This window comes from Mustela nivalis (assembly GCF_964662115.1).
Source record: "Mustela nivalis genome assembly, chromosome: 20".
Classification (NCBI taxonomy): Eukaryota; Metazoa; Chordata; class Mammalia; order Carnivora; family Mustelidae; genus Mustela; species Mustela nivalis.
In genome coordinates, this window is record NC_139039.1 from 7,498,081 (window position 1) to 7,515,010 (window position 16,930).

Sequence of the window (16,930 nt, forward strand, 5' to 3'; positions counted from 1 at the left end):
GGATGAACGTAAAGAGAATGTGGGGGCACCTGGGTGGTTCAGTGGGTTAAAGCCTCTGCCTCCGGCTCAGGTCATGATCCCAGGGTCTTGGGATCAAGCCCCACATCCTGCACTCTGCTCAGTGGGGAGCCTACTTCCTCCTCTCTCTCTGCCTGCTTCTCTGCCTACTTGTGATATCTGTCTGTCAGATAAATAAATAAAACCTTTAAAAAAAAAAGAATGTGAAATATATATAGCAAAAAAATAAAATACTATTCAGACATAAGAAAGAAGGAAATCTCGCCATTTTCAAACAACATGGACCAACCTTGAGGGCAATATACTAAGTGAAATAAATCAGACAGAAAGACAAATACTATATAACCTCCCTTATATGTAGAATCTTAAAAACAAAACAAAACACCAAACTCATACATACAGAGAACAGATAGGTGTTTGCCAGAGGTAGGAGTGGGGTTGGGTGACATTGGGTGAAGGAGGCAACTTCCAGTTACAAAAGAAATAAGTCATAGAAATGTAATGTACAGCATGGTGACTATAGTTAATCATATTGTATTTATATTTGAAAATTGCTTAGAAAATAGATCTTAAAAGTTTTCATCACAAGGATAGTAAAATTATGTGGGGTAATGGATATTAACTAGACTTTCTATGGTGATCAATTATTTCACAATGTACACAAATACTGAATCATTATGTTGAACACCTGAAACTAATAAATGTATGTCAATTATATCTGAATTTTTAAAAAAAGTAGAACAGTGGTTGCTAGGGGTTGGGGAGGGGAAAATGGGAGTCACTGCTTTGGGTATCGAGTTTCTGATAAAAAAGATTTCAGGAATAGATAGTGGTGGTGACTGTACAATATTATGAATATAATTAATGTCACTGAATTATATTCTCAAAAATGGTTAAAATGCCAAATTTTATGGTATATTTACTTAACCACAATTAAAAAAGGAAAAAAATATAACAAGGATGAAGAACACATGCAATTTCTAACTAGCATATGTGAGCACCCTGTATATGTAGTGCTATGGAAAATTCTCTAACATATATGGTTTTTTTTTTAAATTTATTTATATATTTGTCGGGAGGAGAGGGAGAGAGCACAAGTAGGGAGAGCAGTAGGCAGAGGAAGAGGCAGGTCCCGGGCAGAGCAAGGAGCCCGATGCAGGACTCAACCCCAGGACCCTGGGATTATGACCTGAGCCAAAGGCAGATGCTTAACTGACTGAGCCACCCAGGTGTCCCACTAACATGCATGTTTAAGGGGGAAAGTGGCATAACAATTTTTTGTTTCTTTTTTAAAAAGGAAAAGGGAGCAGAATAGGGAGACTGTGTATACACACACATGCACACACACGCACGCACATACATGAGGAAGGATATTTAATGACTTTAACTCCACATAATTGGAAAGACTTTAAAAGTCTGACAATATCGAGTGTTGACAAGGATGGATGGAGGTCAACAGAAATACACATACCAGTGATGATACAATCTCTTTGGAAGTCAATTTGGCAATTTCTAGTAAATAGTTACTATCTTTCAGCCCAGCATTTTAATTCCTACAAGCCTCTAGATCAATGCTCTCTAATAAAATTTTCTGCATTGATGGAAATATTCTGTATCTATGCTTTTCAATACAGTAGTCAGTGGCCACATGTGATCTACTTAGTATTTAAAATGTGAATGAGGAAAGGCATTCTTAATTTGTAGTCTTCTTATTTGTAGGTACAAGAAACTGGAATCTGCTAATAGGAAAATGGTTTTTTAAACATCCAAAGTGAAAAATGAATGAGAGCTGCAGGTATTAAGAGGGCTAAATCATGGGGCGCCTGGGTGGCTCAGTGGGTTAAGCCTTTGCCTTCGGCCCAGGTCATGATCCCAGGGTCCTGGGATTAAGCCCCGCATGGGGCTCTCTGCTTGGCAGGGAGCCTGCTTCCCCCTCTCTCTCTGCCTGCCTCTCTGCCTACTTGCGAGCTCTATCTGTCAAATAAATAATAAAATCTTTTAAAAAGGGGGGGGCCTAAATCACAAAGCAATGTTAAAGGAAAAAGCAGGTTGCAGAGAGATGCATGAAATAGCAAACAAAACATAAAGTTTAAAAACAACTGAAGCAATACTATATATTTCTTAGGGATACATGCATACAAAAAAAAAAAAAAAAGGATATTATCTCAGTATTCCCCAATACACTCAAAGGCAGTGATTACTGGTCCCAATGCTGAGACAATTACGCCTATTCCAGCAGCTCAGCCACATGCCCTAGGGAAGCCAGGCATTGAAAATACAGAGACAGGAGACAAGAAAACAACAGTAACAGGAGAGATCCCACACATTATTTCCCAATCTTGATTTCAGGGCAAAGCATTCTCAATGTCTACATATCTTCTCCAGACACCTCTGAGCCAGAGACCCTACTGGTATTATTTTCATTAATCAGAGCCCACACTTAGAAATCACACTTCTTCAGAAATAATCTATGCTTATTTCTATATCCATGTAAAAATTATTTTTTTAAACTTTTAGCAATGTGATATCACAATATAATAAAAAAAAACTTTTTTGTTTTAAACTTACAACTTCTCTGGGAGGAGTCATTGAAGAAACATGTCGAGGAACACTCACTGGCTGTCTAGATGTTTCCACTTGGTTTTTGCCATCTGATCTGAAAGAGACAATTACTTCTGAGCTACAGTAAGATTAGATCATTTCTACGTGACATGTTACACATACCCTGCATTTTCTCAGATATAGAATAATGATGTTCATAGTGGAAGTAACGATGGTCACAATGACAGCTAAAATCTTCATGACATTTTTAACAGCTTTCACACATTTTTCATCTTTACAGTACTAGAAAGTTTTATTAACCCCACTTTATAATTAAATAGCCTGAAATTCTTAGGAACCATAAAATTGGGCCAATTAGGCCAGTGTTTCCAAGCTTTTCTCCTCAGGTCTTCCTAAAATGAAAAGGTAAATACACATTCTAAGGCTGAATACACAAAACACGAAGCTGTCATTCTAAAAACGAGGAAGCCCAAGAGGAACAAAGAAGCTGGTTGGAAAGATAGTAACTAAATTTTAGATGTGCTGAGGTGACAGCACGGCAGTTCGGTAAAGATATATAGGAAAGAACTATGGGTATGGAACTAAAATTTCAGAGATGCAGATGGGAGAATTATCTATGGATTGGTCAGTTTGGGTATGATAGGAAGCAAGAGAAAGAAAGAATAGGAAGACAAATCTGTTTTAGTATATATTAAAAATTAAAGCTAACATCAGGATACCCTAGCAAAATATTATGTACTAGGTAAGAAATCACTATCATAATAAACTAGCTTTTTATCATAATAAAAATGAGTTTTTAAGTAATTACATTGTGCCACAATGTGCTATGGACTTTATTTGTTAACATTTTCCCATTTAATCCTCACATCAACCCTAAGAGACAGGTAATATTATTCCTATTTCAGAGGAAGTAAACCAAAGCTCAGAGAATTTTATTTATTATTCCAGTTCATAATTATAGCAAATGACAAGCTGAAACTTGAACCTAGGATCTAATTACAAGGTTATGCTAATATATGTTGTATTCTAATGCCAACATGTTGTAAGTGATGGTTGAGATACAGTCGTACAAGCGTCTGACACAGAGACCAGAAATGTCAGGTGTCTGAATTTTGACAGCCCTTCCTTCCACCAAAACTTAATTCTTAAAAACTGGTAATTCACAAAATACGCTTTCAAAATTTGAAACACTCTTCCTCTGTGAGAACTGATACTCCAAAGAGACACGGAAGAAAATTTTGTGACATTTACATTTTTTATCTTTAACCCATATTTTAATCCCCAATTAAGAAGCCCAATTAAGAAGCTGTAGCCCAAATTTATATTTACCCCAGTATCAGAAATCAGTGTCAAACAACATGAACCCTAAGGGCTATTTTCAGTAGCTTATAATCCTTTTCACTCACGATTATTAGAGATGGCTGAGTCACCACTATCTTTAATCCCACCTAACTCTTAGAACCCTATTTTTAAACCAACCCTTATGATATGGCTATCATCATTAATAACTACTTTATTTAATATGAATATAAAAGAAAAAAATCTAAGTACTCGTATGTTTGTGATCTCTTCTTTCGGAAGTAGCTTTTCCATAGTTGATCTCTCTTGATGAAGACAAAAGCAGCCAATACAATAAGGGGAACAATTGCAAAGAAGAATACCAGAAGTCCATCTCTCAATGCAGTATTCTTTTCTAGAGAAAAAAAATTTATACTAATGATCATTAAATTAGAAGTTAATGCATATTAACTAAGACATATCAGGTGATTATAAATGTTTTACATTAATTTTCACATTGTTCAAAAGTCAAACTGACAGAAATTGAATACACTGAGAAGTCTTGCTCATACCTCAACAATGCCTGCTTCATTTTTGCCTTCCCATTAGATAACCACTTTCATTAGTTTCTTATACAATCTTATACTATTTCTCCATGCAAATAAAAGCAAAAAATAAAGTATGCTTTTATTGCCAACCCTTTCTTATACACAAGTTAGCATATCATAAGCACTATTCAGCACATCATTTTTTTTATCACTTATCTATATAGCTTCCCAAACCATACATAGAGGACCACCTCATTTTCTACACAACTATACAAAACTCCATAACAAGGACGTCCTATAGTATATTTAACTAGGACCCTATTGATATTTCTCCAATCTAAAACAATGCTGTAATAAGTCAACTTTGTACATATAGGATATCATGCTGGTGCAGGTATATGTATAGAATAATTTTGCAGAAGTAGAACTGTTATACTGAGAGCAAATGCATTCATCATTTTTTAAAGTAATGTCAAATTATCCACCACAGTGGTGGCTACAATTCAGCATGCAAGCCAGCAATATACAAGAATTCCTCAAAGCCTCACCCATAGAGTCAAACTCTGCATTTTGCCAACCTAATGGGTGAAAAACTGTATCTCATATCATTTTAATTTATATTCTTTTCTATACTATGAGGTGAGCAACTGTTCATGTGTAAGGAAATATTGTGTTTCTTTTTCTTGCTCAGTCTATTTTCTATTGGACTATTATTTCCTTTCTTCATAATTTCTAAAAGCTCTTTATATATTAGGAAATTAGCTTTGTCTGTGACATGAGTTGGAAGTATTTTCCTTATTTTGTCATTTGTCTTACAGTAGTACAATGCTTTTCTTCATGCATAAATTTATTATTCTTATGTAGTTGAATTTATTAATCTTATTTTTTATGGCTTCTGGGTTTTAAGACTTACAAATTTTAGAAATCTATAAATTCACATTAATTTGATCTTTAGGAAAAGAAAGGATATAGTAAGTATAAACAGCAGTGATAAACTGTAAAGTTGTCCACATAATTTTAAGTTTGTAAAAATACCAGAAATTTGTTAAAACTTGTATGAAACTACATGAAAGAACATTCAACCCAGTTAAAAATAAGAGAACTAAAGTGAGCTTGATCTCTCATTTGATACTTACTAATGAGCAGACATAATTTAAATTAAAGCATCTAAACCTGGCAAGGTTACGTTGAAACTGATACATTCATACTGCCAATGATAATAACACAAATTCATTTGGAATTTTGGTCAAGGACCATAGAAAGGATTATAACTTCAACCTAATAATCTCATTACCAGCAATCTATCCTTCAACTGGAAAAAGTATGTAAGTATTAAGATGCACACTACATTACTGATGCATTTCAAAAATTTATGAACAACCTAAATGTCAAATGATTAAAAACCCACTAAGGTGAGTTATGGCACATCCAATCCACTCAATGGATTGATACATGGCTATTAAAATCTGTAGTTCCAACTTTGACTTCTAGCCAAGATGGAGTACCAGGAACCAGATTTATCCTGGGAGCTTTAACAACCAGAAAACCAGGCAAAATATATTAAGCAACAGTGTTTAAGACACTGGGCATCAGATAAAGAAAAGCAGTCCCAGAGAGACAGAAGTAAGGCAAGCTTTACACATGTCCCAGTTTGTTGCCTAGGGAAAGTTAACAGATCATAATGGGAGGTGAGGGAACTCAAGCAAAGCTCAGTAGACTCCTTGAATTGAGGAGATGAAGCTGGTTGTCTGAGGAGGCCAAAGCAGCTGGAGTTCACTGAGCAAAGAACTGGAAGGGAGAGCGATGCTGACATAACTTGAAAGATCTGCGGAGGGTTCTTCTCAAATATTCAGCTGGGTACTGAGCAAGGTACGCATATAAAGAAATCACCTGAAGCCAGAGAAAGAACCCTCTGAAAGGATTTGTGGGAACAAACCCCACAGGTCACACAGGATGAGGAAAAATGCTACCATTCACAGCAGAAAACTTCATAATCAGTATGACACTGAGTAGAACAAACAGAAGGCTTTTTGCCTCAGTAATGGGGCAAAATCAGCTCTAGAATAACCGCTCAGGTCCTCCCTAATAGAGCTTAAAAGCAAGAGCCAAAAGGATCAAACTATGTCCAAGTAACATAAGCACATAAGAACAAGACTCATCAATAGAAATCCCGAAATATCCAGTATACAAGAAGACAAAATTCAGTTTCTGGCATCCAGGTGGGGGGGGGGGGAAATCACAGGACATGCAAAGAAGAAACATACAACCCAAAATGAGGAGAAAAATCAATCAGTCAAAACTAAGAAATGCTACAGATGATAGAACTAGTAGACAAAGTCACTAGAAGTTATTCTAATTGTATTCCACGTGCTCAAGAAACTAGAATAAAGATCAAACATGCTACATAGAGACATGAAAGATACATTAAAAAAAAAAACGCAGAACTTACAGAAATAAAACCTATAATGTCTGTGATAAAAAACACACTGGATGGAATTAATGGCAGATCAGACATCAAAGAATAAGAGTGAACTAAAGAATAACAATAGTAACTATTTAAAATTTAAAGCAGAAAATAATTAAAAAAAAAAAAAAAAAAAAAGCAAATCAGTGAGATGTGAAAAAACTCCAAGTAGCCAAATATCCATGCAACTGGAATCCTGAAGAAGAAAGCAGAAAAAATATTTGAAGAAATAATGACCATAATCTTCCCAAATGTGAAAGAAACTATAAAAGCACAAATCCAAAAAGGCCAACAAATCTGAAGCACACCAAGGCATATTACAGTCAAATACTAAAAACCAGAGATAAAGAGAAAATCTTACAAGCAAGCAGAGTAAAAAAGACACCTAAAAAATAAAAGACCAAAAGAGAAAAGATGATGGCCCATTTTCTCAGGAAAAGTAATACCAGCCAGAAGACAATGGAGAAACATCTTTGAAAAAGTAAATATGGGGGCGCCTGGGTGGCTCAGTGGGTTAAGCTGCTGCCTTCGGCTCAGGTCATGATCTCAGGGTCCTGGGATCGAGTCCCGCATGGGGCTCTCTGCTCAGCAGGGAGCCTGCTTCCTCCTCTCTCTCTCTCTCTGCCTGCCTCTCCGACTACTTGTGATTTCTCTCTGTCAAATAAATAAATAAAATCGTTAAAAAAAAAAAAAAAAAAGAAAAAGTAAATATGGGTGCTAGAGTACAGTCTCCAGAGGGTAGACACAGACTGCTACCTTTAAAATTCTTTATGCAGTTATCATTCAAGAAGGAAGCAAAATAAAAACTTTTTAAGATATACAACAACTAGGGGTGCTGGGTAGCTCAGTCAGTTGAGGGTCTGACTCTTGATTTCACCTCAGGTCATGATCTCAGCCCCATGTTGGGCTCTGCACTCAGCACAGAGTCTGCTTGTCCCTTTCCTTCTGGTCCTTCCCCTGATCATTCTCTATCTCTCTCTCCCAAATAAATAAAATCTTAAAAAAAAAAAAAAAGATACACAAAAACTGAAAGTATTAGTAACTGACAGACCTACATTATAAGAAACATGAAAATAAGTCCTTCAAGCAAAAATTCAATGATACCAAATGGAAACAGAATTTTACATACAAATATTAAGAGCATAAGAAATGGTAACTACATGGGTAAATATAAAGAACTTTTCTATCATTTAAATCAATTTAAAAGGGGTGCCAGGGTGGCTCAGTTGGTTAGGCATCTGCCTTCAGTTTGGTCATGATCCTAGGGTCCTGGGATTGAGCCTTGCACAAGCTTCCTGTACAGTGGAGAATCTACTTCTCCCTGTCCCTCTCCCTGCAGCATCCCCTGCATGTTTTCTCTCTCTCTCTCTCTCTCTGTCAAATAAAATCTTAAAAAATAAATAAATAAATTTAAAAGATAACCAACTCTTGGATGTAAGAGTTACGGAAGTCAAGTCCAAAGATATAAATTCATAAATTATTACTATTTAGCTGGGTATGATAAGCATTACAAATGCTCACCATTTGTAATTTCCAGTTATAATGGATATAACATATCCATTATTTCCAGTTTTCCTCCTCTCCTAAAATATAAAGGCTAAAAATACCCCTGTTGACTTCAGGTTAGGTATGTCCACATAACTTCTATTAGCCAAAAAAATGTGACCAGAAAAAGTATATTGTCACCTTTGGTTAGAAACATACAAAGGGTCAGGAAATGATTCTTTTAAGTTATCTTCTCATGTTCAAGCATACCTTAGAACTTCACTCTAAGATCTTAACTCCTCATCATGGTGAATCCAGAGACCAGTCTAAGTCTCTGAGTTTACTATAAGCAAAGTCAATCTATCAACCTATATTGCACATGCTGATGAGAAAGGCAAATAAATGTTTGTTGTATCAGGTCATTTTTTATCAGGGCTAATACACCTGATTACCTAATATAGATGGCACTTAAGGACATTTAAATTTTATGGGATTTAAATGTAATTTAAATTTTTAAAATTAAAATTTAAATTTAATGGGATGAAGTAAAGATAAAAAGAGAAGAGTTACAAGTACTGAATTCTGAGATCTCCCAACTTTAGGAAGATAAAAAGATAAAATCGAGTTGGAACAACCTAGCAACCAGTTGGGCAAATGTACCTACCAAATCAGTATGTAACAATATGTTGTAGCTCTTTGGGGCTATAGGATTTTCCTTTGGATACTGTGGTTTTATAAAATCTGGTGATTCTTTATAAAATCTTTGTAATTGTTAAAAAAAAAAAGCCAACTGTTTACAGCAAAAATAATAACAATATATGGTAGGGTTTATAACACATGTAGAAGTATGATGACAACAGCACAAAAGCCAGGAGGAGGGAAATGGAAGAAGCCGAGTGAAGTGGTAAAATATCACATAAAGAGAGACTGTGATAGAAAAATAGCAATATGACTGATTTTAACCCAAACATTACTAATTAAATGTAAGTGGTCAAAACAAGTCAATTAAAATGCAAAGACTCGCAGACTGACTAAAAGAACAAATCCAAGAGGTACCTGTCTGGCTCAGTCTGTAGTGTGTGCAACATTTGATCTCAGGGTTGTGAGTTCAAGCCCCATACTGGGAGTGGGCCTACTTAAAACAAAGCAAAACAAAACAAGCAAGATCAAACTATATCCTGCCTACCAGAAATCCACTTTAGATATAAAGACTGATAACCCTCAGCACTGAGCATAGAGCCTACTCGGGATTCTCTCTCTCCCTCATTCTCCCTCTACCCCTCACTCCTTGCCCCCACTCCCAGACACAGTCTTGCTCTCTCTCATTCTAAAAAAATAAAATAAAATATATAAATAAATATCAAGGCAGAAATAGATTAAAAAAGGAAGAATGAGAAAAAATTTCCCATGCTAACTAACCAAAAGAAATCTGGAATAGCTATATTAATTCCTAACTGCACAGCTCAGAATATTACCAGCTATAAACAGGTCATAATGATAAAGGGGTCAATTTATCAAGAGAACACAGCTTCACAGTACATAGAACAAAAACTGACAGAATGGCAAGGACAAACAGGCAAATCAGCAGTGAGAATAACACCAGAGACTTCAGTATTCCTCTCTCATAACTAACAGAACAAGTATATAGAAATCAGTAAGGAAATCTAAAACTTAGATTTCATGTCAATTAACATGAACTAATTATTTATAAAACTCTAACCAATTATAGCAGAATATGCATTCTTTTCAAGTGTACATAGAACCTTTTCATGAGATAAACCATAATCTGGGCCAAAATACAAGTTTCAGAAAATATAAAAGTATTCAAGTCATATAAATTATGCCCCCTGACTACAGTATAAGAAATGGGAAATAATAACACTAAGATATCTGAAAAAATCCCTCAGATACTTCAAAATGAAGTAAAGCATCTTTAAATAACTCAAGTCAAAAAAAAATATTTTTATTAGAAACTGGGCCACCTGGATGGCTCAGTGGGTTAAGCCTCTGCTTTCAGCTCAGGTCATGATTCCAGGGTTCTGGGATCGAGCCCCGCATCGGGTTCTCTGCTCAGCAGGGAGCCTGCTCCCCCCTCTCTCTGCCTGCCTCCTCTGCCTACTTGTGATCTCTGTCTCTGTCAAATAAATAAATAAAATCTTTTAAAAAAATATTAGAAGTTAATATTAAAAATATTAGAAGTTATTTTGAGCTGAATTAAAGGCACAATGTATCAAAATTGGTATAATGTAAAAAAAAAAGCAGTTTTAGAGGAAAACTGATAGCACTACAACACCTATATTAGAAAAGTACAATCACCTCATCTTCTACCTTCAGAAATTAGAAAAAGAACAACAAATGGAACTCAAAGTAAGCAGACTGGGAGAAAATATTTACAAAGCACATATGTCATAAAGGACTTGTATCCAGAATAAAAAACTCAAGAAGACAACCTAAGAACTGGACAAAATGATTTGAAGACACATCACTTAAGATATGTGGATGGCAAAGAAGCACGCAAAAAATGCTTAACATCATTAGGAATTAAAGAAATACCATTCATCTGCTAGAATGGCTAAAATTAAAAAGACTGACCATATCAAGTGTTGGGAGGATATGGAAAAATTAGAACCCTTATGTACAGCTGGAGAGAATATAAAATGGTATAACCACTTTGGAAAACAGTTTGGCAGTTTCTTAAAATGTGAAACATAAATATACTCTATGAGCCAACTAGTCTTCTTAGTATTCACCCAAAAGAAAGCAAGCATATATTCTTACTAGGAAGATACTGGTAAACAAGGAGCTCACTCATAGTCTATTAGGGAAAAAAGTAAATAAGTAATTTCATAGTACATGATAGTGCTTAAAGTAAAAGAACAAATAGAAGAGGCATACTAGCAGCACCTGGGTGGCTCAGTGGGTTAAAGCCTCTGCCTTCAGCTCAGGTCATGATCCCAGGGTCCTGGAATCAAGCCCTGCATTGGGCTCTCTGCTCAGCGGGGAGCCTGCTTCCCCCTTTCTCTCTGCCTGCCTCTCTGCCTACCTGTGATCTTGCTCTCTGTCAAATAAATAAAATCTTTTAAAAAATAATAATAAATAAATAAAAGAAGAGGCATACTAATTCAGATTTAGGTAGTCAGGGAAAAGTTTCAAGAAAATAAGTTATAAACTGCATCTGAGTAGCCATTAGCCAAATTTCCACAATGTGAATATAATACTGTATGAAGACCAGAGTTAAAACAGTAGTAGCCTATTAGAGGAAATAAAAGAAGTTACAATGTCTTTTTTAAAAAGATTTATTTATTTAACTGAGAGCAAATGAGCACACCCCCATGCACACACATCAGAGAAAGGGCAGAGGGAGAAGGAAGAGAGAGAATCTCAGACTCCCTGCTGAGCTCAGAACTGGGTATGGGGCTTAATCCCACAATCCTGAGATGTGAGCCAAAATCAAGCACCAGACCCCCAACAAACTGAGCCACACAGACGCCCCCAAAAGTTACAACATCTTAAGCATAATGAAAAGAAGCTGGAAAATTAAGGTAGGGGCAAATCATACAGGGTATTTAAGCTGTGTTAAGGATTTCTGGATCTCATCCTAATAGCAATGTAGAAGCACTGAACTCAAAGCAGGAGGATGGCATAATGAAAACAGTTCCTGAAGAGAAACACTAAAATTCTATATCGTAGTTATGGAACATGGATTATAGGAAGCAAGAGGGAGCGTAGTTAAGAGTAGTATGTAATTCTGGGAGTAGTTATCTAATTCTGGGCAACAGGGATTAAAAAAATAGATACATTCACAAGAAATTCAGGAGGCAGAATCAACATATTTAGTGTATAACCAACGTGGGAAGTGAGGGAGAAGTACAAGGATGCCCAATTTCTTTTTTTTTTTTTTAAGATTTTATTTATTTATTTGACAGAACGAGATCACAGTAGGCAGAGAGGCAGGCAGAGAGAGAGAGAGAGGGAAGCAGGCTGCCCGCTGAGCAGAGAGCCCGATGCAGGACTCGATCCCAGGATCTTGAGATCATGACCTGAGCCGAAGGCAGCGGCTTAACCCACTGAGCCACCCAGGCGCCCAAAGGATGCCCAATTTCTGACATGAGCCACTGTATGACGGTATTACTTGCCATTGTATGTAGGTCCACTGTCCACACTTCCTCCATATCCTTTAGTCTCACAATTTGGGGGAGCCCAGCCATTATCACAGTGACAATTCTTATTGCTATTACATACCTTCAGAAAAAAAAAAAAACAAAAACACTTTGGTTAATTGTGAATATTGCTCTGCATCATAAACTCAATAAAAGAAGCCAAAAAAAAAAAAAAAAACATTCAATTCATGCAAATCCACAGGCACTCTTTTTAAGAGTGAAACATTTATCAGATATCTAAATTCCCCCATTATCTAAAAATCTTGGAAAGAATCACCTAAGCCTCATTCCCTCATTGGGAATTCTCATGATTCAGTGCTACTTCATGAACAAACCAAAAGAGAATATTACCTACCCCATGTCCGTGACACTTTTTCTGAATATCACAGTCATAATTCAGAACAGAAGCATTTACGCATTGAAAGTTTCTACAAATCTGAAAAAAAAAAAAGTGAACTAATGAATAAGGAAAAATTGATCACATTAATCAAGTGCCCAGAAGAGCTATGCACAGATTATTTCATGCTGAATTCTTTTAAACTTGGAAGGAATTGTTAACATTTTTTAATGAAAATGTAGAAAAATAAGTGAAATTAACATAACTATCAAAAAAGACAAGGATGACACAAAGGCCAAAAACAATGATAAAATTATAATCTATTATCCCATACAAATATAGATATGAAAACCCTAAGTAAAATATTCACAAATGGACTTTTTCAAATCAAGAGTAACCAGATAGAGTTGATATCACTATTATAGAAAGTTAAATTATAATAAAGTCTCAATAATAAGAAATATATTCCCATAATACCTCATATAAATTGCCATTATTACAAGATACCAAAACAGTATTCTATAAAATTTAAAACTCAATTTAATTTTTAAAATTCTTCCAAAATAAAAGTTTACCTTGTTGATAAGATAAAACCTATCTTCTAGTATCATGATTAATGATGAATTAATAGAAACATTTCTACTAAAACCACTATTGAAAGTAAGCCATTATTATCTTACATAGTTCTAGAAATTCTGAGATATGAAATACAAATGAGTCCTAAATATTCAAAGAGATATAAAAAGTATCATTACATGAGAAAAATATTACAGACCTAAAGGAATCAGCTAAAAACTTACTAGAAATTAAAACTTATGAAAAACTATTCTTTTTTTTTAAGATTTTATTTATTTATTTGACAGGCAGAGATCACAAGTAGGCAGAGAGGCAGGCAGACAGAGAGAGAGGTGGAAGCAGGCTCCCTGCTGAGCAGAGAGCCCGATGCGGGGCTTGATCCCAGGACCCTGGGATCCTGACCTGATCTGAAAGCAGAGGCTTTAACCCAATGAGCTACCCAGGTGCCCCTGAAAAACTATTCTCCAGAGAAAAGTTAGAAAAAGAGACTAACTTTTTTTAAAAGTCATGGAGTACTATCTTAAAATTTTATTAAGCAACCAATTACACAAAATCAAAATGTTTAAATGCTCTAATGAAATAAAGAATTAGAGAATAATGCAATATCAATAGATACCTTTATTATTCTGAAAATACATAGGTTTCAACATTATTAAAGAGTCAGAGGATTGTCCAAATTCTTTACTAACTTTCAGTTAATATTTTTTATTTTTTATTTTCAGCATTATTTTTGCACCACACCCAGCGCTCCATGCAATCCGTGCCCTCTATAATACCCACCACCTGGTACCCCGACCTCCCACCCCCCTCCCCTTCAAAACCCTCATATTGTTTTTCAGAGTCAGTTCATTTTTAAGTAAGAAATATATTCATATGATTAGAAATTTTAAAGTACAGAAGATTCTACAGTAATAAGTCACTCCTCCCCTGTCCTCCACCCAGCCATTTCTCTGAATAAAGATTTCAAAATACTTTTTTCATATGTATGAGCTTTAGAGGAGATATTTACCAATAGCTTCTCTATTCAGCTAGGAGGAGACTTTTCTTTCAATAACTGACTTAGAGTAGATGACTGAGGCATTAAATAAGATCACAGAAATAAGATGAAATGTGTTAAGATCTCACAGACTCACTTTAGGGACCACAACTTCCTAGTTCTTAGTAGAAAACAGTGTTCTGACTGGCATTATTTACTTTGTTGAATGGTTAGGACCAAATTGGAAGGAATACCCTGATAAATTGCTTGAAGGGGTAAAGTAAGACCATCCTCTCCAATACTACCCAGCCTCCACCACCACCACCAACCCACAAGTAAAGGAGAGCAGATGAACTCAACTTTAGGACTTCCTGCTTATTAATTTCAGGGTGTGACTTTGGAGCCAAAGCAGAACTACCTAGGATAATTTAAAAAGGAGCTACTCAAGAGTTCTCTTTTTACATTTCTTTTCCCCCTTAATGTTCAGCTCCTCCCCTAAATAAATGTTGAATATATAAAGCTTGAAACTATTATTATACTATATGTTAACTAAATTGACTTTAAATAAAAAATTTAATATGAATACGTATGTACTGTCAGCCTGCTCAAAGTCCCCAGAGTCCAGCCTTTGGTAGATACCAGAAAGAACAGGATCCAACTTATCCTATTTACCGCTACAGAAAATTCTAGTAATGGGGCACCTGGGTGGTTCATTCAGTTAAGCGCCTGCCTTCAGCTCAGGTCATAATCCTGGGATCCTGGGATTGAGCCCAATGTCGGGCTCCCTGCTCAGTAAGAACCCACTTCTCCCTCTGTCTCCCATTCTCCCTGCTTGTGTGCTTGCTCACTCTCTCTGTGTGTCAAATAAATAAATAAAACCTTTTAAAAAAAGAAAAAGAAAATGTTTGGTGTTTTGTTCCATCAGTATATAAGTATAGGTACATATACCAGGCATTTACTACCCTTGTACATGAATGTTGTTGACATAGTAACACAACACAAAAAGACAAAAATTTTAAATAAAACACAAAAAGATAAAAGCCCTTAAAATATACCTATATATGTTAGTAATCACCCAGAACTTAAAGCCAGTATTTTTTCAACAAAAAAAGAATTTGTGGGGGTTTGGAAGTAATAGTGGTACATCTTACATGGAAGAAAATAAATTAATGTGTCATTTAAAAAAGCAGTATAACAGAAAGAAAAATATATATAACCTCCATACTGAACTCATAAACACACACACTCAAACACAATTTGTGCAATATAATAAGAGAGGAAGATACAGCACAAGATATTAAGAAAACCTTTTAAAACATCATTAAGTAAGATCATAGAAACAGAATGAAATGTTAATGTATTAAACAGTACTTATTAAAGTCAAAGCCCAACAAAACTATAAATATACAAAAAAAATAGGAGAATTTTTATATTTTACTGGAATACAAAAAGCTTTTCTAAGCATGACATGAAACTAGGGCAAAACAAAGTGAAATAACCTTATGATATTTTAAAATTTCTTTGTAGCAAAGACAAATGCTAAATTACAAAAAGTAGATATTACTGTTTATTAATATTCTCTACATACGAGGAGCCCTTAAAAATGATAAAATAAACCAGCAGAAAAACAAAAACTATAATATAAATACTGACTTAACAGAAAAGATACACAGAGCTAATAAAGATATGAGAAGATGCTCAAGAACAGAAATGCAAACTAAAATAATAACGTAGCTTTTTGTCAATCAGGATGTCAAAAATTTAAAAGACTGATAATATAAAATATTATCAAAAATAAGACACCCTCATATCCAATTAGTGGAAGATAAATTACCGCCATCTTGTTGAAAAGTAAATTGACAGTTTCTATCAATTTTTAAACATGTATGTACCTTAATTTAAAAATCTATTCCAGAAAATCTATCCTACAAAAGTACTTATAAAAGTAGATGAGATTAGGGGTGCCTGGGTAGCTCTACCTTCAGCTCAGGTCATGATCCCAAAGTCCTGGGATCAAGCCCCACTTGCTTAGTAGGGAGTGTGCTTCTCCTTCTGCCCCAAACCTCTACTTATGTGCACTCTCTCTCTCTCTCAAATAAATAACTAATTTTTTTAAAGTAGATGAGATTAAATGTAGAAGAGTGTTCAATGCTGGTAAAGTCAACTAACAAGTCAACTACATACGCTATAAACTTCTGCAATGTGGTTAAGTCAAGACTGCATCTATAATGGAATAAAGTAGATTTCCATATAATGACATGAAGGATCTCTGCACTGTGCTATTGAGTAAAAACATTTCATAACATTATCTAAAGTCTTATCCCAAAGTCTAATGGGGTGGTGGGGAGTATATACACTTGTAAATGCCCAGAAAGAGAACTGGACAGATTTAAAAAAATAATGTTAACAGTAGTTACCCCTAGGAAATGAGTTTCAAAAGAGGGGAAATTAGTAGGGTATGAGTAAGGGACCTTTATTTTTTGTTCTCCACGATATTTTTAAATTTTTTAACGATGAAATTGTTAA

At 35.2% G+C, this 16,930-nt stretch overlaps 1 protein-coding gene across 1 annotated transcript in view; it reads right to left on the reverse strand.

The window, feature by feature from the left end:
* The window catches only part of ADAM9 (ADAM metallopeptidase domain 9), a 148,815-nt gene that overhangs the window by 8,549 nt on the left and 123,336 nt on the right, over nucleotides 1-16,930 (reverse strand). Inside the window, exons 17-20 of the mRNA XM_082715345.1 lie at nucleotides 12,871-12,951; nucleotides 12,492-12,597; nucleotides 4,132-4,273; nucleotides 2,587-2,674 (exon numbers count right to left, since the gene is read on the reverse strand). Of these exons, the coding sequence (XP_082571471.1) occupies nucleotides 2,587-2,674; nucleotides 4,132-4,273; nucleotides 12,492-12,597; nucleotides 12,871-12,951 (417 nt within the window). The remainder of the gene's footprint in view (nucleotides 1-2,586; nucleotides 2,675-4,131; nucleotides 4,274-12,491; nucleotides 12,598-12,870; nucleotides 12,952-16,930) is intronic.